At 35.9% G+C, this 23,930-nt stretch overlaps 2 protein-coding genes and 1 pseudogene across 2 annotated transcripts; all 3 read left to right on the top strand.

Moving 5' to 3' along the window:
* The first annotated feature begins 185 nt into the window (after positions 1 to 185).
* Positions 186 to 2,066, top strand: LOC139188054 ((R)-mandelonitrile beta-glucosyltransferase-like; annotated as a pseudogene).
* Positions 2,067 to 4,435: 2,369 nt separating this feature from the next.
* LOC139198524 (7-deoxyloganetin glucosyltransferase-like) lies at positions 4,436 to 6,264 on the top strand. The gene is made up of 2 exons (XM_070827392.1): positions 4,436 to 4,984; positions 5,232 to 6,264. Exons 1-2 carry the CDS (start codon positions 4,453 to 4,455, stop codon positions 6,164 to 6,166), a joined length of 1,467 nt encoding a protein of 488 aa, XP_070683493.1. The 5' UTR covers positions 4,436 to 4,452; the 3' UTR covers positions 6,167 to 6,264.
* A 2,809-nt stretch (positions 6,265 to 9,073) lies between these two features.
* Positions 9,074 to 9,958, top strand: LOC139187762 (uncharacterized). Its single transcript, XM_070804343.1, has one exon. It carries the CDS (start codon positions 9,074 to 9,076, stop codon positions 9,956 to 9,958), a length of 885 nt encoding a protein of 294 aa, XP_070660444.1.
* The last annotated feature ends 13,972 nt before the right edge of the window (positions 9,959 to 23,930 follow it).

The raw sequence follows: 23,930 nt of genomic DNA, 5'->3' as shown, positions 1-23,930 counted from the left end.
ATTTTCAAGTTATTTTCATTAATTTTTCCGAGAAAGTTTGTGATTCCCAGTACATAGGACAGCTGCTAAGGCTATAGAGCAGCAACATTACAATTCATCTATGTCATACATGTGGCAGCAGATTAGAGTTTAGATCAAAATGCAAATTACCAAAGTAGATATACAAAAAGACAGCCGAGGCCATGAGAAGATTCCAGTTTCAAGTTTGCCTCTTCATCTCCTAGGTTCAATGTGCCTAATAGTCACGCTTCTTTTTCTTGACCGTTCTCTCTCTCTCTCTCTCTCTCTCACAACCCAAAAGCCTTCAAACTAAGATAATTTGACCTCCTAGACTTGTGGAAGAAACAAAGAGAGACAAATTAAGAAGACGCAGAAAAGTAGACCAGTAGCACTATAAATGGTCTGCATTACTGCAACCGCTGCAATGCAAACGCAAAACCTAAAATGGATCCCACAGCAGTAGCTACTAAGCCTCATGCTGTTTGCATTCCACTCCCGGCTCAAAGCCATATCAAGGCAATGCTTAAATTTGCAAAGCTCCTCCACCATAGAGGTTTTCATATTACCTTTGTCAACTCCAAGTACAACCACAGGCGCTTTCTAAAATCTTTAGGCTCCCACTCCCTTGATGGCTTACCTGATTTTCGGTTTGCAGCCATCCCAGATGGCCTTCCAGATTCTGATGGAGATACCACCCAAGATCCCACTTTGCTTGTTGATGCGATAAGAAAACAAAATTTCTTGGCTCCGTTTCATGACCTCCTCAATGTGCTCAACAATGATGCCATAACAACATCCAACAATCCTCCAGTGACTTGCATAGTTTCGGATGGTTTCATGTCCACATCCACGATCACAGCTGCTGAAGAAATTGGAGTCCCTATAATACTGTTCTACACTATTGCTGCCAGCAGCTTCATGGGACTTATACAATTTCGTGCTTTGATCGAAAAAGGCCTGGCACCACTCAAAGGTGAAATATATTATATGCACAACTACTGAAGTTTTAATTAATTTGTGGTTCGCTCTCAATTCCTTGTTTCTAGACATGCAAATGAAAATTCTTTGTTTTTTTTTTTTTTTTTTTTTTTTAGAGGAGAGCTATTTGACAAATGGCTATTTGGACAAAGTCATAGATTGGATTCCAGGAATGAAGGATATTCGTCTAAAGGATCTCCCAACCTTCATTCGAACAACAAATCCCGATGACATAATGTTTAACTTCATGATGGAATCAACCGATAGAGTCCGTGAAGCTTCAGCAGTGGTTCTTCATACTTTTGATGCCTTGGAGCGAGATGTTTTGGATTCTCTCTCATCTATGCTTCCACTTTTGTATCCCATTGGCCCTCTTCAATTACATCTTAATAAGATACCAGAACACCCCTTGAATATTGGATACAGTCTATGGAAAGAAGAAACTGAGTGCCTCCAATGGCTAAACACTAGGGAGCCAAATTCAGTTGTGTATGTGAATTTCGGCAGCGTAATAGTCATGACGTCTGAACAACTTGTGGAGTTTTGTTGGGGACTTGCAAACAGCAAGTTGCCCTTCTTCTGGGTAATTAGGCCTGATCTTGTTAATGGTGAATCCGCGATTTTGCCACCCGAGTTTGTGGCTGAAACAAAGGAAAGAAGTCTAATAGCAAGTTGGTGCCCACAGGAGCAAGTCCTCAACCACCCATCAGTGGGAGGTTTTTTGACACACAGTGGTTGGAATTCAACTATTGAGAGCCTGACTGCAGGAGTGCCTATGCTTTGTTGGCCATTCTTCTTCGACCAGCAGATGGACTGCCGCTATAGTTGCAACGAATGGGGCATTGGCATGGAAATTAGTAATGATGTGAAGAGGGATGAAGTAGAGAAGCCTGTTAGAGAATTAATGGATGGGGAGAAGGGTAAGAAGATGAAAAAGAGTGGTGGAGTGGAAAGAACTTGCAGAAGAAGCTACCAGTCCACATGGATCTTCATCAAAAAACTTAGACAATTTAGTGAATCAAGTGTTACTAGGATAAAGTTAGATGCCACACATCCGTACGAAATTTATTGTTAATAATTTTTTTTTTTTTTTTTTTTGGTTATTGTTTTGTTGTTGTTGGTCTTCAGAACTAGAAGGATGAAGTGCAAATATAAAGGACCATTATCTCAAATAATAAAATTCAAATTAGAATTGAATGCTTAATTACAATCATTTGCAGAGCAAACTCAGAAGCTAAAAAAATATTTTAGCAATATAGCAGAAAAAAACAACAAAAAGAAAAAAAAAATTATAGACAAGGCCACAAAATGTATTATACGGGCTATTTATTAATTATTAGCATGTTGTCACATGCATACGCATTTGGTAATTGACATTTTTATATATATTTTTATTTAAATAATTAATTTACATATTTTAAAAAATATATTTTAAAAAAGAAGAAGAAATGAATTAAAGACATGAAACCACCCACTAACGTGGGAGGTTTTGTTTTGTTTTTTTTAATTTTTTTTCTATAATTTTAATTGTTAAATTCATTCAAAATAAAAATATGGTTAAATAATTTAGCTTCTTTTGGTTCAATTGTAATTTATGAAATTCTTAAGGGGCAATTTATGGTATTTTGAATGTTTCATCATTTTAGGGTGCTCACTTTATATAGAGATACAGCTTCAAAACAAAATTTTTGCAATACAATAAACGAGGCCTAATAGACGAGGTCGTAATATTTTAGAAGACTGTGATATAAAACTATTTATTATAAATGCGACACAAAATAATTATTAAAAACTGCCAAATTGTATGGCTGTGTTTTAATAACTTATTTATAGCACTTGTTAACGTTTCACTTACACCCACGCTTCTACTCGACTCTCATATTGTCATAAAATAATACACGCATTGTTAGGCATATATGCACTACGATGTAATGCAGATATATTATCCATTGAAAGCTGTACTGAAATTGAAAAATATCTCCACAAAATGACAGAAGAAGTTGAAAAATATCTCCACAAAATGACAGAAGAAGTCGCAAGTATTTCTCTCATCGCTTTCTCTCTCTTAAATAAAAGTAAACTTTGAATCCACTAGCTACTGTATATTTTTGTTTACGATATATACTCACATGCATCATGAATGATTCTTCAATTTTTATATTCTTAATAAATTAATCATCTACTTTAATATCTTTTAATTTTTAAAATTTTATTTAACCAGCATTATTCTTTTATTAAAGTTGTTTTTAAAAGTAATCTACAAGTTATTTTAAAAGCTGTTGTCCAAATAACTTTAAAGTAAAGCAGTTTTTAGTAATAAAAATAAATAAATAAATAAACACTAAACTAGCTTTAGTTCAAGGCAAGACAGTCTAGCTTAGTCTCTAATACTAATCTAATTCGACATAATCCTATACCACAAACACACCTTTAAGGTTCCTAATTTGATTGCACTGAATGCCTTTGTCATGAAACAAAAGACAATTAGTCAATTACCTTGTCGCCCAAGATTAATTTTTGCGCAACCTGCACGTCTTAAAGGAGCACGTATTCAATTTGACTTCAGTTGTGTCTACTTTTCAAAACAGTACTAATCTGCACAAATATACATATATTCAAAGTGTCTCTTATATGGAAAAATTAGTATCCGGTCCCTAGTTCTTATTGTTCATTGACTAAGACCTTATTAGTTCTCAAATTTTGATTTAAATCCCTAGCATTAATGTGATAATGAATTTACATGTTTATTATATAATTTTTTAATATAAAAATTAGTAATTAATTTAGGGTTTAATACTCACACCTCTATTAAACTTCTAATTAATTTTCAATTCAAACATTTCCAAAACAATAAAAAATTAAATTAAATTAAGTTTGTACCTATTAGTTTCTTTTATATATAAAAAGATTCTCAATTTTTTAATCTTAAATGTACCCATTCATATAATTTTTCAATTTTTTTAATCTTAAACGTACCCATTCTCAAATATATCAATTTGTTATATATAAAATGTACCCTTTTTTAATATAAAATCCATTCAAAATTTTTAATCTATGTTTAAACTTATATGGGTACATTATTTTTCGTTGATTTGAGAATGTATCCATGTTTTGGTACAATAACTTTTTTTGTTAATTTTGGTTAATGTACCCATACATATATGTACACACGCGCGCGCGCACACACACAATATAATAGAGATTATAATTTATATTTTATTATTTTTAATCTCATAAATTATGGGTTTTATTTAAAATCTCATTAATATAAACAATTACAAATTTCAATTTTTAATTTTTAATTTAAAAAATATATTAACTTACATTATTACATTAATGTCAGGGACCTCAATCAAAAACTAAAAACTAACAAGGTTTCAATCAAAGAATATTGATAGCTAGGGACCGCATTCAAAGTGTCTCTTATATATATTTGTGCTTAGTGCAAGCACAAACGCATAAGCACAATCTAAGATGGATTCCAAGGCAGTAGCTAACAACAAACCTCATGCTGTTTGTATTCCAGCACCAGCTCAAAGCCATATAAAGGCAATGCTTAAATTTTCAAAGCTACTCCACCATAGAGGCTTTCATATAACCTTTGTCAACACAGAGTTCAACCACAGCCGCTTTCTTAAATCTCTTGGACCCAACTCCCTCGATGGCTTGCCTGATTTTCGATTCGAAACCATTCCAGACGGCCTTCCACCAGACTCCAACCAAGATGCCACCCAAGACGTCTCTTTAGCATCCGATGCCATCAGCAAAAACCTTTTGCCTCCGTTTCGAGACCTCCTCATAAAACTCAATGACGCGGCGATTTCAATCAATAATTTTAGTCCTCCAGTTACTTGCATTTTCTCAGATGGTTTCATGCCATTTACAATCACAGCCGCTGAAGAAATTGGACTCCCTTTGGTAATCTTCTTTACCATTTCTGCAAGCAGTTTCATGGGCTATAAACAATACCCTACTTTGGTGGAAAAGGGTATTGCACCACTCAAAGGTAATGAAAAAAATTATCTGAATAAGTTAATTGATTAAACCTTTGTTTTTTTTTAACAAAACATTAAAATACTGTATTGCACCATATTAGCTCCTCGGATTAGGTGTAGAACGCAAAACGTACGGTCCTACACACTCTGGGAGAGCCCATGCCCATCACTCGTCCTATTAATCAATCTCTTGTTTCTAAACGTATGACGTTTCATTTCATTTAATTACTCTTACTTGAGTGTTAATTATATATGTAGATGAGAGCTGTTTGACAAATGGCTTCTTGGACAAGGTAATAGATTGGATTCCAGGAATGAAGGATATTCGTTTAAGGGATCTACCGGCAAACTTTCGAACTACGAATCCAAATGACAGCGTGTTTAACCTCAGTTTGGAATCAGTGGAGAGAGTTGATAAGGCTTCAGCAGTTGTTGTTCATACTTTTGAAACATTGGAGCCAGATGTTTTGAATGCTCTCTCTTCAATGCTTCCACTTGTCTATGCCATTGGCCCTCTCCAATTGCTTCTCAATCACTTACCAAAAGATCCTTTGAACGCTGTCGGATATAGCCTATGGAGAGAAGAAACTGAGTGCCTTGAATGGCTAAACTCAAAGCCACCAAATTCAGTTGTTTATGTGAATTTTGGCAGCATAGCAGTCATGACACCAGAACATCTTGTAGAGTTTGCATGGGGACTTGCAAATAGCAAGCTTCCATTCTTTTGGGTAATCAGGCCTGATTTGATTGTCGGTGAATCCGCGATTTTGTCACCTGAATTTGTAGCTGAAACTAAGGAGAGGGGTTTGATAGCAAGTTGGTGTCCACAAGAGCAAGTCCTTAGTCACCCTTCAGTTGGAGGGTTTTTAACACATAGCGGTTGGAATTCGATTGTGGAAAGTTTGTGTGCAGGAGTTCCTATGCTTTGTTGGCCTTTCTTTGCTGACCAACAAACTAACACTTGGTGTGCTTGCAATGAATGGGGCATTGGGATGGAGATTAGTAATGATGTCAAAAGAGCAGAAGTAGAGAAGCTTGTTAGAGAGTTAGTGGAGGGAGAAAAGGGTAAAAAAATGAAAATGAAGGTCATGCAGTGGAAGAAACTTGCAGAAGAAGCCAGCACTCCACATGGTTCCTCATGCACAAACCTGGACAATTTAGTCAATAAAGTGCTATCAAGAAAAAAAAATTAGTGTAGCAATAGCTTCAGAAATAAATAGTTATTAAATGTTATATGAAACTTTTGAAATGTCAATAACAGTTTTTATGTATTATTGTTATCCTTCTAAAATTAAGATTTTGTGGTGTCAACAAATAATCAAGTTGGTAGAGTGTTACCTTACACCGAAGTTTGAATTTTTCTCCCATAATTTAAAATTTTATAACTTCATCATTTGAAAGACTAACAATTAATCTAAAATTAACAACAGAATCATATATCTACACAGCGATTACAGAATTTAATTAAACCCTGGATCTAATACATCACATGCAAAACTTACTCTGTCAATACAATTTTGTGTATATAAAAATGCATGGCACATGAGCATACTTACATTATTTTTAGGATGTAGGAAATTAATTAGTTTAGTAGAACAGCCGGCCATTTGACAAACAAAAAAAATATATCAATGCGATTACACATGCTCGTCTACTGAAAAACCACTTAAAAAAATAAAAGACATGGCATCTCATGATGTATTATAATTCCTGGAAAATCACGAGGAAGATTTCACTTGGACACTTGTGACCGTTTATTTGGACAAAGTCACAAAGACTAATAACACATACATAAAGAAACATTTCGTTTAAGATAAGAGATTTTTATTTTTATTTAGGGTAAATCTCTAAAATGGTCCCTGAGATTTGCATAACTCATCACTTTGGTCTCTGAGATTCCAAATCAATAAAAGTGGTCCCTGAGATTGTCCACCATCCATCGTTTTGGTCCTTCTATTAAAAACTCCATTAAGTGTCCCGGAGCTTTTGGCCGGAAGTTTGGGTAATTTTCAAAGCTTCGTAACTCAATCATTTCTTAACCAAATTTGACCCATAATATATCAAAATAAAGATAGAAAAGTGTAGAATAAGATTATAACTATTTAGAAGCCAATGGTTGCCAGAGATTGCCGGAAAAAAACCTCAAAGTTGACTGGTCCGAGTGAAACTCGAAAACTCGCCGGAAACTAGGCAAAATTTAAACGTTCATAACTTCTTCAATACTCAACAAAATCAAGTGATTCAAAAACTAAAATCATACTTCTCGACGAGATAAAGAGAATGGTACCCTTTTTTTTTTATGGCTAACTTGCCGTGGTTTGGCCGGAAAACAGCTCGAAAGTGGTTGTCTTAGTCTCGAGTTAGCCACTTTCGAGCCATTTTCCGACTAAAACACAGTGAGTTAGCCATCAAAAAAGGTATCATTCTCTTCGTCTCGTCGAGAAGTATGATTTTTATTTTTGAATCACTCGATTTCGTTCAGTATTGAAAAAGTTATGAATGTTTAAAGTTTAAGGCTATAATCCAACCATCTCCGACAACCATTGGCCTTTGATATAGGTATAATCTTATTCTACACTTTCCTATCTTCATTATGATATATTATGGGTCAAATTTGGTTAAGAAATAATTGAGTTACGAAACTTTGAAAATTGCCCAACTTTTCGTCAAAGAGCTCCAGAACACTTAACGGAGTTTTTAACGGAATGACAAAAATGATGGATGATGGACAATCTCAAGGACCATTTTATCGATTTCGAATCTCAGGGACCAAAGTGATGAATTATGCAAATATCATGGACCATTTTTGCGATTTACCCTTTTATTTAAAAGAGATTAGTTGTGGGACTTATTCCATATCGAACTTCAATGATTTGAACAGTCTATTTTATAAATCTCGATTCATAGATCATCTTGACAAAAATTCAATTTTATCCTAAACTATTTTCCTATTTACTTATCACGATAAAATTTCATTGTTTTCTATATAACAAAATATTCGTCAATTTCCTTACTCAAATATTTCCGATTTGATTAATATTTTGTAAAGATAATCTATGAGGTGCAATTTGAAAAATAAAAAATTGAAATCGTTGAAATTCGATATTGTGTAAGCCCCCAACTAATTCTCATTTAAAAAAAAAGGAGTTTTAACGAAAAGCTCACAGTATTGTTCACCTTAACGAAAAACCATATTTTTACACTAAAAAATCACACCTGATACTATTCAAAGTTTTCAAGCCATTTTCATTAGTTTTTTTCTAAAAAAAAAAATGAAAATCCCTTTCATTAAACGACCTGTTTCTTTGAACGTGTGTTATTAGTCTTTGTGACTTTGTCTAAATAAACGGTGACAAGCGTCCAAGTGAAATCTTCCTCGTGATTTTCTAGGAATTATAATACATCATGAGATGCCATGCCTTTTAGAGCAACTCCACCCATGGAGCCTTCCCCCCTGGCAATCCACTATTGAATCCACCCTATTGAATAGTAACTGCCTTTAATGAATAGTAACTGCCATTAATGAACAGTAATTGTCATTTGCATCTCCACCCTTGGAGCCCTCCCCCCTGACAATAGGCAATAAAATATTAGTTTTTTTTTGTTTAAATAATACAAAATAAAATTATTTGTAATTTCAAATAAGATTTTTTAAATCGTTCTCGTTGCGCCACGTGTCATTTTATAAAAAAAACAATTATTTAGCGATGGAGTTCGATAAGATTTTTATCCAATGCCATCGTGCCACGTGTCATTATCTTTTGAGAATCTTTGACGATAGATTTCGATCAGATTTTAACTCGTTCAAAATTGCGCCACGTGTCATTATCCGAAAAGATAATTATTGGAGATCGATTTCGATAAGATTTTTATCCAATACGATCGTGCCACGTGTCATTGTCTTTTCAGAATCTTTACGATAGATTTCGATCATATTTTTAACGAATGACGGCATGCCACGTGGCCTCATCTACAATCCGATCCTTTCTGAATCGTCCATATAATCCACCATCCATCCTCACAAATCTCACACCAATTTTCTCAACATCTTTATCTCATTATTAATAGTTTCTGCTTCTTCTTCACCATCCATCCTTACAATGTCTGCTTCTTCATCAAGGATGATGTGGGAAATCGATCAGCAAGATGAAGAATTGTTTAACCAATTTGAAGAAATGTTCAACCTTCAGATAGCCGAAAATGAGATGGAAGAAGATGAGGAGCGTAGAAGGAGAGATGACGAAACAAGAATGGTCAGAGCCTCAGATTCCCGTCGAGTCATCCAGACTGTTGCTCAGATATGTAGGCCCAACCGTTCAAGAAACCTTGATAAAAGCAGGCAACGACTGGGTGAAGAGCTGTTGGACGATTACTTTATCCATAACAGTGCATTTCCTGATACGTACTTCAGACGCCGTTTTATAATGGAACGACATTTGTTCAACAGAATCATGACTGATGTTTGCAACCATGATTCTAACTTTGTGCAAAAGAATGATGCTTGTGGTGTTATGGGTATCCTGCCTCAGCAAAAAATCACTGCTGCGTTACGGATGCTTGCGTATGAAGCATCTGCAGGCCAAGTGGATGAGATAACGAGGATGGGGAAATCAACCATTCTTGAGGCCCTGATGAGGTTTTTCGGAGCAGTCGAATCTTTGTACACCGCAGAGTACCTCCGAAAACCTACTCGCATGGACTTGCAAAGATTTTTTAAGAAGGGCGAGATGCGAGGTTTTCCTGGGATGATAGGAAGCATCGATTGTATGCACTGGATGTGGAAAAACTCTCCAAGTGCATGGCAAGGCGTATATGGGGACAGAAAAAGAGCAAAATCTATCATTTTGGAGGCAGTGGCATCTTTTGATACATGGATATGGCACGCCTTTTTCAGGGTTTCGGGGGCTCAAAATGATCTCAACGTCCTTACCCAATCCCCGGTGTTCAACGACATCCTGCAAGGAAAGGCACCAAAAGTCACGTAGGTCGTCAATGGACGTAGGTACGACGGGCCATACTACCTAGCTGACAGCATTTACCCACGGTGGGAAACATTTGTCAAAACAGTGCCACATCCGCCAAGTGCAAAGGAAAAACACTTTGCAAGCTGTCAAGAGAGGTGCATGAAGGATGTGGAGCGTTGTTTTGGTATCCTTCAAGCTCGTTGGGCGATCGTCAGGGGTGCTGCCAGAATGTTCTATGTAGAGTCACTTCGATCCATCATGATGACGTACGTCATTCTTCACAACATGATTGTGGAAGATGAGTTCGATTATGATGCGGTTGATGAATATGAGCCAGAGCCAGACACGATGAACAATTCAAGAACACGGATATATTGTGCGCATGATGCCACCGAAGAACCCGTGCAACACGAGCCATTAGAAAGGGATGGACGTTACAATGAAAGGGTCATTCAATGATATACTGCACTTCAAAGGTCATCTATGCACAATAATTGGCAAATTGACTTGATAAAGCACCAGTGGGCATTGAAACAAGCTGAAGATACTTAAGTTTATTTAGTATGTTTGTTTGTATTTGGTGTGTTTATGGAATTTTATTTGGTGTGTTTTTTGTAGTGAGTTTTTTATTATTTCGTATGATTATGTAATTTTATTTGGTGTGAATTATTTGGAATGTTTCTGTAATTTTATTTGGTGTGTTTTTTGTAGTGAGTTTTTTATTATTTCGTATGTTTATGTTATTTTATTTGGTGTGTTTATGTAATTCCAATTGGTGAGTTTTTTAGTTTTATTTGGTGTGTTTTATAATTTCATTATACGTGAACAATTTGATGAATAAATATTCTATTATTGGGATAAATATATTACGAAATTAAATACATGTACTCTCACTTTAAATAAAGTACTAACTTCAATAAAATGGAAACAACATAAATAATAAATTACAACCCAAAGTGATTGGAAAACTATGGGCTCCGATTACAAAAAGTACCCTATTCATCATCACTTAACCAATCTATGGTGCTAGGATCATCTTGTCTTGTTGTGCTAGGACCATCTTGTCTTCATCTCGCTTCTCTTGCACGCCTCCTTTGCACCACATCCTCTTTCTCCGACTGCCAAAAATATTTAGAATTTGGAGACATCCCTTCTAAACGTGTGTTCATAATGTCACAATCTCGTTGTGCAATTCTTTCTTCTCTAAGCAACTCCCTTTCTTGTCTAAGTAGCTCTCTTTCCCTCTGTTCAGCTTGAAATGCTTGTTGAATAGATGCAGCTTTTGCCTCATCTCTAGCCTTTTCAGCCTCATATTTCGCCAATTCCCGTACTAACGTCAATTCACCTTGACGAGCAAGTTCTTGCATGTACTTTCCATAATCATTCTTGAAAGCACTCCTTTTCCTCTTTGAAGCCTTCTTACCTTGAGGCCTAATTGGATAACGGGTCGACCCCGACGCTTGTTCAGGAATGGGCGTTTCAGACACTTCTTCTCCATCTTCTTCATCAACATGGGAGCCATGATCGAGTGTAGAGTGTGGAGGGGTGCTGTGTACAAAGGTGTTGTGTAGAGGGATGTTGTTTGTGGATGCAAATTTTCTTCTCCTCAATCTTGGACGATTTTGCACCTACAAAACAACTAGCACCTTAGGTTAAGGCCAAAAGCCTCACGCGCCCACGATGAATGGGGGGGGGGGTTTTGGCCGAAGAACCTCCGATGCCAAAGTTAGAATTTTAGAGAAAAAAAGTGTTTAGAGTGTTTAGGATTTTTTGCAAGAGGATTTGAATGAATTTTTGGTGAGAATAGGTGCCTATTTATAGAGTTAGGCCTTGTCCAGTTTTGAATAAAAGTAACCAGCCACTAAAGGTTTTTTGTGGGGTTCAATTTCATGTTTAATTAACCAATTTATTGGCTAATTAAATATGAAAAGAATAAATGGGTGGTTATAAAAATGAATGACTATTTTAATAAGGAAAATGGGAAAGGTGAGGATGGGAATGGTGGTGGCCGGCTTTGACTATCAATTTGAGTGATTTTATTGACTATTAAGGATGCTTTTAGGAGATATGGTAGGTATATATTATTTAGCTAATTGATTAGCTAAATAATGAAATAGAAAATACTAGGTTTTGGGAAATACCTTATAGAAAGGATTTGATGAAAGAGGTTTTTAATTGTTACCTTTTTTGGGCATTTTTGACTTGATTGAAAGATGATTGCCCGCTGCTCGCGCGTAGGAATCCTGGTATGCCTCAAGGATATTTTTGTCCTCTTTTGTCCAAAAGTCCACGTGTCGCCTAGTGAATATTTTTGGCTCCACACTGTTCATGCATACTTCTGGACCAACAGGCACAACTTTGAATTTAGGACAATCTTTAACAATATTCCAACATTCCCACCAGTTGAATGATTTGTTTCTTGATTTGATTTTGGCAGCATACCATCTTGTGCTTGAAGTTGCTACAAATAATAATAATGAAATTAGGTCACAAATAAATAATACAAACAAATAATAATAATGAAATTAGGTCACAAATAAATAATGCAAACAAATAATATTAATGAAATTAGGTCACAAATAAATAATGCAAACAAATAATAATAATGAAATTAGGTCACAAATAAATAATGCAAACAAATAATAATAATAATGAAATTAGGTAACAAATAAATAATACAAACAAATAACAAATAAATAATACAAACAAATAATAATAATGAAATTAGGTCACAAATAAATAATGCAAACAAATAATAATAATTATGAAATTAGGTAACAAATCAATAATACAAACAAATAATTATAATCAAATTAGGTAAGAAAATAATAATACAAACAAATAATTATAATATATTCTTACCTCATCCGCATAATTTGCCCCACTTCGAATATTACTACGCGTGTCAAGGCATCTCTCCACGTACTAAAGGAATGGCTAAGTATTTTCCAACGACTGGACATCGATTCTTTGGTTCTTTTCCCACTCATTTGCTCAAGAAATTTGGTATGAATTAAACTCCACATTTCTCGCAACTGCATCTCATTACCCGTAAGGGATTTATGAGTAACTTCAACCCAGCTAGTGCACAACACAACATCTTCAAGAAGCGACCAATTCGTACCTGCATCAGTAGTCATTTTGTGGAAAAAAAATTGGATTGAAACTTTGAGAGAAAGATAGGAATTTGATTGAAAGTAGTTGAGAAAATATGAATTTGTGGTGTAAGGTAGATGGAGAAGAAGTGGTATTTATAGAAAAGTAAAAACAATTTTTTACAAATTGTTTTCAGATATTTTACAATTTTTTCGGATTTTTATTTTTTTTTTATTTTTATTCAAATCATTAATCTCTGCTGTTGGATTTTAAAAAATTTGAATTCTAACACTCCAGATTGTGCCACGTGTCACAACAGTAACTTTTCTTAATTTTAAAACTATTTTTTCTTTATTTATAAAGCATATTAATATCGACCGTTGATCTTAGATCGAACGGTTGATATTAAATAAGATTTTTTTTATTTTTTTAACCGTTGAGATCCAACGGTCCAAATTAAGGAGCCGTTGAGATCGAACGGACCGTGGGAAGCCACGTGGCTTTTCAACGGTAACTGAGACCACTGCAAAAGTGGACTGCTTTTCTGAAAAGTTGTCGGGCGACGCGCCCCCACGCGCGAGTGGGGTGCACGCGCCTGACCGAAAAAAATAAAAAAAGGGTTTCGAGCTCGAGCTCACGGGCTGTCAAAAATTGACGGGCCTTCTGCTCGGGCCTTCTCCACCAGCTCGGGCTTTTCAAGGCTGGAGTTGATTCATAGGGCCTTGGGCCCTTTCCTCTCCCCAGTCCCCCGGCCTACATGCATGGCTGGAGCTGCTCTTATATTTTAAGTGGTTTTTGAGTAGAGGATTCCGTGGAATTGCATTGATATATATTTTGTCTTTGTCAAATGGCCAGCTGTTATACTGAACTAATTAATTAATTGTGTCCTAAAAATAATATAAGTATGATCATGTGCCATGCATTTTTATATAGACTTTGTGTATTTATCACATAAAATTGTAATGATAGATTAAGTTTTGCACGTGTTGTATTAGATCCAGGGTTTATTTAAATTCTGTAATCCCTGTGTAGATATATATATGTTGTTAATTTTAGATTAATTGTTAGAGTATTGCTAGATAGATTAAATTTGTAGACGAAACGATGTGTCACACTAATAAAAAATAAACACGCTAATCAACACTTAAATAATAATTCAATCATCAACTTTTATGTCATTTAGTTTACAAAATTTAATCTTCCTATCATTAACCTAATTATTAGTTTTTTAAATGATGAAATTATAAAATCTTAAATTATGGGAGGAAAATTCAAACTTCGGTGTAGGGGCAACACTCTACCAACTTGGAGGTTAGCAATAAATATATGTGAATTGTAATTGACACTCCAAAAATTTATGTAACATCTAACAACTATTCAACTCACCACTTAGTACTACAGTCTAGTGGTGTTCCTCTTCATTTGTAAGTGAGAGGTCATATGTTCAATTCTTGTAAAAAACGAATTCAAGCCACACTTTTACTAACCCTTTATGAGACTTAGTCAACTTCATCACCAATTAATATAGAAAATATTTTTTTGTTTAAAAAAAATATAATATTAACTCTAAATTTCATGTAATCCTTCTTACTACTTATGAGTTAAAAGTTAAACAATCAAATTGACCCTACATGTGTTGGAGACATTTTAACTTTTACCACCACAATTAGAGTTGAATATGATTTTATTTGGACCTAATTTTACATCATTGGCCCGTGCAATTAAGGCCGTTGAGTGAGCATAGCTCCCAACCGTCAAATGGAAAAATGAGGATAATTTTATTATTAAAGGATAATATTATGGTTTTTATCATAGTAATTATTTTTTAATATGGATTATCTTGGCGTATTCTTAAATGGGATAAATAAGATGCAAATTATATCTCTAAGCAAGCGGTACAATTCAAATTGAGTTAGGTTGCGTGTGGACGTGTGGATATGCTGCAAAGCTGGTATTCAAGAAAGAAAGGTCAGGATGCATGCATGGATGGATGAGTTTAAAGGTGATAAGGTAGGAAGCCTAGGTAGCCTAGGCTTGGTGACATTAATGGGATGTGATAAGGCTTTCAAGAGTTAGCATTGCAATTAAATAGTAGGTGCTTACAACATACATAATTCACATACATGTGGAGGATTTGGCTGCCAAGCAGCATGGAGGGTTTGAAATTAATGAGAGTTCTATTGCACGTGGTTGGCATCAGGGATTTCGAATATGCTGTCTAACTAGCACCAATTCAGGTTGTGATAATTATTAGCAAAGGGATTGGCTTATCAAGAGTAAATATATGGTGGTGATGCCGTGTGTCACCACGTGGAGGGAGTTTAATTTTCAGTTGGACTCTATGGAATAATCCAGGCCATGCCAAACATAAAATATGACTACTATAAATACAAGGCTGCAAACAACATGTAAAGCTCTCAAACTCAACACACAAATTGCCCTGCGCAAACCCTCGCTCTACGCGAAACCTCTCAACAACCTTGAGATTTTTATTTTCCTTTTTCGCCAACACATCTTCAGTTTGGATAAACAGCACTGTGAAGGCAATCGACGTACATCTTCAGTTTGGATAAACAGCACTGTTGCCGTAGAATCAGTCGACCGCGAAGCCCCTTCAGTTTGGGTAAACAGCAATGCGACAAGCCCGACTGGTTATCTATCCAAGTCTCGGTCGGGAAGGATGTTCAAATCCTTATTGGCAGAGGTCATCTTATTTGCCTTCTCGGCGAAGTAAGGTGTTACAAGTTACTAAATTCGGCACATTGAAAACTGAATTTGATATTGAACTTCGCAGTACTAGCAGCCTTGTCTTCAAGCTCTAGAACCCGAAGGTCGAGAGTGTTCCTTCCTCGGCCGTAATCGCAAGATCGAGAAGTCAGCAGCTCACCCAACATAACATCAACATATTTTACTCATCGGCCGACGAGTTGGACGCCCCACATTAACCTTAGTACGTAGTTAGCTCATTAGTTACTCGGCTTGCGCGCTACGTATGCGTGGTAGTTTTTAGGGTTAACAGATTTATAACTTTTAATTTTACACTTTAGTATGAAATTTTTTTTTCAATGTAAATCAAAATAAAATCACGAGATTTTCTTTTTTTACACAACTGTCTTGACTTGTCATTGAGGAAGAATGACTCTCTACTTGTTGTGTAATGTTTAATTATCAGAGTTGAGTATGAAAAGAAGGGAGCCATTCTAATCCTTATTTACCTTTTCTTCTGTTGTATGTAACTTCATATGCTAGTGAATGTAGAGGTCGGAGATGGAGAGGGGGAATTCGACGAGGGCGGAGGGTTGTTCGGGGCAGATGCTGGATTGTGAATTGAATGGGTGGGTGGGGCCCACTCTTTTTAATTTATTTTTTGGCATAAAAAACTAAATTTTTAAAATTTAGTTATTTACATGACACAATTGAGTACTGACTGACTCTCATGTTAGCAAAAATATAGGCTTTATGTCACGCCTCGATCCTGACATACTTCCAAGATCGACACGTGACATCACCAAATACCCGTAACTCAACATACCCTGCCTCCAGAATATGTAGAAAGTATAATTCAAGATCCAGATGCATAATAATTTTTCATACACTTTATGGCTGCATCTAACCACTTCGTTAGACTGTCTACGTACCCTCAATAGGAATCAAGCCATTCGTAGTTCAACTTTGCTATAACTCAACATATAACACAGTTTGTTCAAGCCAAAATGCATAACATTCCTCAACCAAACATTTAGACTTGACAAGCATGAATTATTCGATTCAAACTACATAACAACCCGCATGACAATCAAGGCTTCTATTTCATCCATCATATAAATCATTATGTTTCAACATAAAATCGCTATTCATATCATGTAATATATCAAAGAATCAACACAGCACAATAGTATCCTCTAGTCGCATTGATCACTGATCTAATCATATTAATAACAATCATATTCAACATCTCTGCACAATTATCTCAAGTAACCCATTGTGATGATTAGAGCTGGATGACAGAGTATCAGACAGAGTAGTGGTCCTAGGTAATGGGATTGTAACCAAATGATTCTCCCTATTAATGGATATAGAAGGAGATGAAGAGATGAAGACAGGTTTAAAGGTAGCATTGGTGGGGACATGATGTTTTAAAGATAAAGTGGAATATGGAAACTCGGACTTATCAAACAATACATGTCTGGAAATGTAATATTTGTCATGAAGAACGTCATAACAAATGAACCCCTTATATTTCGAAGCATAGCCTAAGAAAAGACATTTTGTAGTTTTGGGTTGTAACTTGGTGCTGTTGTAGGGTTTTAAGAATGGAAAAAGTGAACACCCAAAAATCCTACGATGATTAATATCTGGAACAGCTTTAAACAATAGTTCAAAATGAGATATTTGGTGTAGGGTAGATGATGGCATTCTATTAATAAGGTACACAGCAATTTGGCATGCAAATGACCAAAAAATTAGAGGTAAGGCAGCTGTTTGTAACAAGGTGATAGCTGTTTCATAATATGCCTATGTTTTCTCTCTGCTAAATCGTTTTGCTCAGGGCTATAAGGGCATGGCAATTTATGGTTTACTCCTTTATCTAACAAAAAATTTTGAAAAGTTTTACTAAGATAGTCACCCCCACCATCACTCTGTAAGGTTTTAATTGAAGTGGCAAAATGATTTGAAATATAGTTATAAAAGCCAACAAATGTGGATAAGACATCACTTTTATTGATAATAGGAAACAGCCAACAATGTCTTGTGCATTCATCAATGAATGTCACATAATACCTAAAAGCATCTATAGAAGTACAAGGAGATAGACCTCATACATCACTATGAACTACTTGAAATGGATGAATTGACTTAGACACAGAAGAAACAAATGGTAATTTACAAAATTTACCTTCCAAACATGTATGACACATCACAGACACTGAGTCAGGTAATACAGACATATGACATTTCTTTAACATGACAGAGACTACTGAATTAGAGGGATAACCTAATCGATTATGTCAAAAGCTAGAAGATACTTGGTGTCCAAGATATGCAGCCTAATACTGTGCATGTATAGCTTTACACCTAGCCAGAAGTGGGATGGGATACAATCCATTACTGCAACATCCTTGAAAGAGGATCCTCCCTGTGGCCTTGTCCTGGATCCAAAAGCAAAAAGCATCATATATCAGCCATCAATTATTATCCAGACACAGTCGATGCATAGATAATAGGTTTTGAGACAATCTAGGAACATATAAAACTGAATTAAGCTGCAAGGATTTTAATGGAGTATGTAGTGTGGAGGAACCAATATGAGATATTGATGAACTTGCACCACTCACAGTCTGAATCATTTCATTAGTGGGATATGGGGAAGCAAGTGACAAATTACTCATATCAGCAGTCATGTGTGAAGAAGCTCCTGAATTAGTGAGCCAAAACTGTTGAGGAGGAGCACTTGGTTCACTGGACTGAGTATCTGTGACATGCATAGCTATAGGAGATGAAGATGACATATTTGAGTTCCTAAAATGGAAATATTTAGCACCATGACTCTTTTTCCCACAAATTTGACACCTCTCATAAACTGTACTATCAATATTTCGAAACCTGCAGGTAGGAGCCAAGTGTCCAAATTTCCCACATATCTGACAAGATATACCAGAAAAACTATATGGCCTTGGTGGAGATGTACCAAGAACTCCAGGTACTTGGTTCACAGTATAATTCCCATAGTTAGGCTTAGAGTTCCCAAACCGATTTTGAGAATTGTATTGAAATTTGCCCTTGTTTTTGTTCTTGTCGTAGGTTGGCTTGAAACCAGAAGAACCTCCATATGAAGTACCATTTGGAGAAATGTCAGTCTTGGAAGATTCACCATAAGACTTCGAGTCATTGTTATTATTTCTGGCAACCATTGCAGACAGGAATGGAGTAATAAGAACATTTTCTGACATGCCCCGATCCCAATATTCCCCAAATACCAGGATAGGCACGTGTTGGCCGACACTCAAGGGTGACGAAAGCCATTTATTGGGTGCAAATGCTGAAAATAAGGAATAGATAAAACTTATAATTGTAAAAGAATAAGAAATATGCATTTAAGAAACGTGTTCAGAGCATACAACTAACTAGAATACTAAAAGAAATAATATAAAATTGAATGAATAAAAGAATGGGTCCTACACCAAGAAGACTCAAAGATGCCGATGCGGAAGTGTCTGGATGCCGAGATTGTATACCTCGATTCTAAGTCCTGAAGGGGGTGCAAAACAAACATGAGTGGACCAATTTGATATATAAATAGTAAAACAGTTATCAACGTACTAACCCCCAGGTTTTATGAAAACACATATATCATGATAAACATAAGTTTTCCGAAACCTAGCATATTGTGCAATGTCTCAAATCATAACCTGTATATATAATAATCACTAGTGAATTGTCCGATAACCCCCAGGCCCTATGCTGGCTCCCCGTTTCTGAGCAGACAGTCAGAGGAAAATACACTTCGGGCCCCATGCCAGCTCCCCGTCCATGTGCTAATAGCCAGAAGAAACACACTCCAGGCTTTATGCCAACACCAAACCGTTACCCGGGACGGACCAGAATCTATCCCTACGTCCCGTAGCGGAAATGACCACTAGGTAAGTACAAAAACCACTGAACATATATATATTGAAAAGCAACTTCATAGTATAAAGTCATCCATCATCTATACTATAAAGAGGTATTCGAAACATACTTTAAATATCATATCCTCATCCATCGGATATTCTATAAGAACATGGGTTATAGGAAAAATAGTAATAATTCAAACTAGCCTCAGTAAGCATCTTACCTCAAAGCGTCTCATAAAACATAATTGTTAAATCATGCTTTTCATTTATGCATTTCTACTATCAAAACATGCATTTTAGAATGGGTCCACTCACAGATACTTAGCCGCCGAAGAGCCACGCAAGCTAGCAAAGACGGAATGCCACTAACAATTGCCCCTAAGCATATAAATGGTCAAATTAATAAAACTCTATTATAACAATTGAATTTGGGAAAACGGACTTCAGAAACAGATTCAGGACGTCGAATTACTCTAAGAAGGGTTTCGTTTAAACTTCGTAAAAGTCGATAGAATATTCCCTGATGGAATATTCTCTAATGGAATATTTCCAAACGGAATATTTCCCATAAAGGGTTTGGACATATTAAGGTTAAGGGTTTAGGGTAATGGGGTTTAAAGGGTTGGCTTAGGATGCACGGGCCTAAGGACCTAAAGGAAAATGGCCTAAAGGCCTTTAGGATTTTTAAAATTAATTTAATAAACAAAAATAATTAAAAAGGTTGGGGTTGGGCTTAGGGCCCCCAACAGCTACAGCCCAAAGGCCTTAAGCCTAAGGGTTTTTGGGTTTTAGAGAGGACAAGCCTATGGCCCTAAATAAAACGGCCCAAAGGCCTTTTTATTAAACCAATTAAAATTAAAACAAAGTAAATAAATAAAAAGAAATGGGTTTGGGTTGGGCTTGGCAGGAAAGGCCTAAAAGGCCTATTCTTGATGGGTCGCCGGACCCAAGGAAGAAGAAGGCCGGAATTCGGTCGGAAACTTCCCTAACTTTAAACGTTCATAACTTTTTCAATACTCAACAAAATCGAGTGATTCAAAAAGGAAAGTTGTACTACTCAACGAGATGAAGAGATTGATACCTTGCACACCGGCCAACTCGCCATGGTTTGGCCGGAAAATGCCTCAAAAGTGGTGGTGCTCGCAGGAAAATTTGGAAAAGCTACTCCGAGCTATTTTCTGTGATTTAAACGTATACACAACTTAAAACAAGCTTCGATATAACCCTAAAACACAACCCAAGGGCTTCTAAAAGCTTACAAACGTCGGAATGATATGAAACTCAACGGAGAATATGATGAATAGTACCAGCCGAAAGGAAGAGAAGGGTTTGGGGTGTTCTTTCTTCGATTCTAAGCTCACTAGGGTGCTAGTGGAGTTGTTGATGTTGTTGTGGTGTTGGTTGTTGGTAAGAAAAGCCCTCGGAGGGTGCACAATTTCACACGTCGTAAATTCGATCCTCCGAATACCAGTTCACAATGCTCCCCTGCCAACTAGTATTGCCTGAAGAAACCTTCATACCATGTCGCAAAAGTGCCATACTCAAACCAAACAAAATAAGAACTGTTGTCGTAAAACTTTATCCAGCACCAAGCATCATATCCTCCTCTGTTCTTCCAAATGTGACCAACTACTCCAGTGTTTCACAAGTAAATAACCCTTTTGAAAACTGTACCTTGGGATTCAAGAGAAGTGGCTACCATGTTAGTAGTAGACCTAAAAGCTTGAGCGAATGATACCATGTAAACAGAAAGAAGTACAATATTCTTGCACAAGAAGAAAGAACAGTTGTAGAGAGAGAAAGTATTTCTTTTGTATATTGAATGAATTAAGAGAGATTGTTCTTACAGTTATATGTTGTATATATCTCATTACATTGCTTAGCTACTAAGCTATTATAAGACCCCAAGATCTTGACACTTGTCATAATCTCTACTCACATAATCTAAACAAACTTAACCACCTCACACACATATAATATCTATCAGGAATTCGAATGTTGAAAGTTTGTGTGCAGGAGTTCCTATGCTTTGTTGGCCTTTCTTTGCTGACCAACAAACTAACACTTGGTGTGCTTGCAATGAATGGGGCATTGGGATGGAGATTAGTAATGATGTCAAAAGAGCAGAAGTAGAGAAGCTTGTTAGAGGGTTAATGGAGGGAGAAAAGGGTAAAAAAATGAAAATGAAGGTCATGCAGTGGAAGAAACTTGCAGAAGAAACCAGCACTCCACATGGTTCCTCATCCACAAACCTGGACAATTTAGTCAATAAAGTGCTATTAAGAAAAAAAAAATTAGTGGAGCAATAGCGTCAGAAATAAATAGTTATTAAATGTTAGGGTAAATTACATAGTAGCCCCTCAGGTTTGAGGTTTATTGTAATCTTATACAACATCTTTAAAACATTTCACTTTCATACCTCAAGTACTATTTTATTTCAATTTCATACAATCATTAAATTTTCCATCTATGGATCTGTTAAATGCTGACGTGGCTGCCACATATATGACACGTGGCTGCCAAATGTCTGCCACGTGGCAAATAAAATAATTTTTTAATTTAAAAAAAAAAAAACAAATTTGCCACTTTTTTTTTTCTCTCTCTTTCTTCTTCTTCTTCTCTTTCTCTTTCTTCTTCTTCTGGGTTCGGACCCTTTTTTTTTTTTCCTTCTTCTTCTTCTTCCTCCTCCTCCTCCTATTTCTTCTTCTCTTCTTCTTCTTCCTCCTTCTTCTTCTGGGTTCCGTCCCTTTTTTTTTTCTCTTTCTTCTTCTTCTCTTTCTCTTTCTCTTTCTTCTTCTTCTGGGTTCAGACCCTTTTTTTTTTTCTTCTTCTTCTTCTTCTTCTTCTCCCTCCTCCTCCTCTTTCTTCTTCTCTTCTTCTTCTTCCTCCTTCTTCTTCTGGGTTCGGTCCCTTTCTTTTTTTTCTTTTTTTTTTCTTCTTCTTCTTCTTCCTCATCCTCCTCCTCTTTCTTCTTCTCTTCTTCTTCTTCCTCCTTTTTCTGGGTTCGGTCCCTTTTTTCTTCTTCTTCTTCTTCTTCTTCTTCCTCCTTCTCCTCCTCCTCTTTCTTCTTCTTCCTCCTCCTTCTGGGTTCGGGCCCCTTTCTTTTTTTTTCTTTTTTTTCTTCTTCTTCTTCCTCATCCCTCCTCTTTCTTCTTCTCTTCTTCTTCTTCCTCCTTCTTCTGGGTTCGGTCCTTTTTTTTTTTTTTTCTTCTTCTTCTTCTTCCTCATCCTCCTCCTCTTTCTTCTTCTCTTCTTCTTCTTCCTCCTTTTTCTGGGTTCGGTCCCTTTTTTTTTTTTTTCTTCTTCTTCTTCTTCTTCCTCCTCCTCCTCCTCTTTCTTCTTCTTCCTCCTTCTTCTGGGTTCGGTCCCCTTTTTTTTTTTTTTTTTTTTTCTTCTTCTTCCAATTTCAGGTTTTTTAAAAAAAAATAAAAAAATTATTTTATTGCCACGTGGCAGACATTTGGCAGCCACATGTCATATATGTGGCAGCCACGTCAGCATTTAACAGATCCATGGATGGAAAATCTAACTGTTGTATGAAATTGAAATAAAATAGTACTTGAGGTATGAAAGTGAAATGTTTTAAAGATGTTGTATAAGATTGCAATAGACCTCAAACCTGAGGGGCTACTATGTAATTTACCCTAAATGTTATATGAAACTTTTGAAATGTCAATAACAACAGTTCTTATGTATTATTGTTATCCTTCTAAAATTAAGATTTTGTGGTGTCAACAAATAATCAAGTTGGTAGAGTGTTGCCCTACACCGAAGTTTGAATTTTTCTCCCATAATTTAAGATTTTATAACTTCATCATTTAAAAGACTAACAATTAATCTAAAATTAACAACAGAATCATATATCTACACAGCGATTACAGAATTTAATTAAACCCTGGATCTAAGACATCACATGCAAGACTTACTCTGTCAATACAATTTTGTGTATATAAAAATGCATGGCACATGAGCATACTTACATTATTTTTAGGATGTAGGTAATTAATTAGTTTAGTAGAACAGCCGGTCATTTGACAAACAAAAAATATATCAATGCGATTACACATGCTCGTCTACTGAAAAACCACTTAAAAAAATAAAAGACATGGCATCTCATGATGTATTATAATTCCTGGAAAATCACGAGGAAGATTTCACTTGGACACTTGTGACCGTTTATTTGGACAAAGTCACAAAGACTAATAACACATAAATAAAGAAACATTTCGTTTAAGATAAGAGATTTTTATTTTTATTTTTATTTTTATTTAAAAGAGATTAGT

The sequence above is a fragment of the Malus domestica genome, chromosome 09 (assembly GCF_042453785.1).
Source record: "Malus domestica chromosome 09, GDT2T_hap1".
In the NCBI taxonomy this organism is placed as follows: Eukaryota; Viridiplantae; Streptophyta; class Magnoliopsida; order Rosales; family Rosaceae; genus Malus; species Malus domestica.
This window is presented reverse-complemented; position numbering and strand designations above follow the sequence as displayed.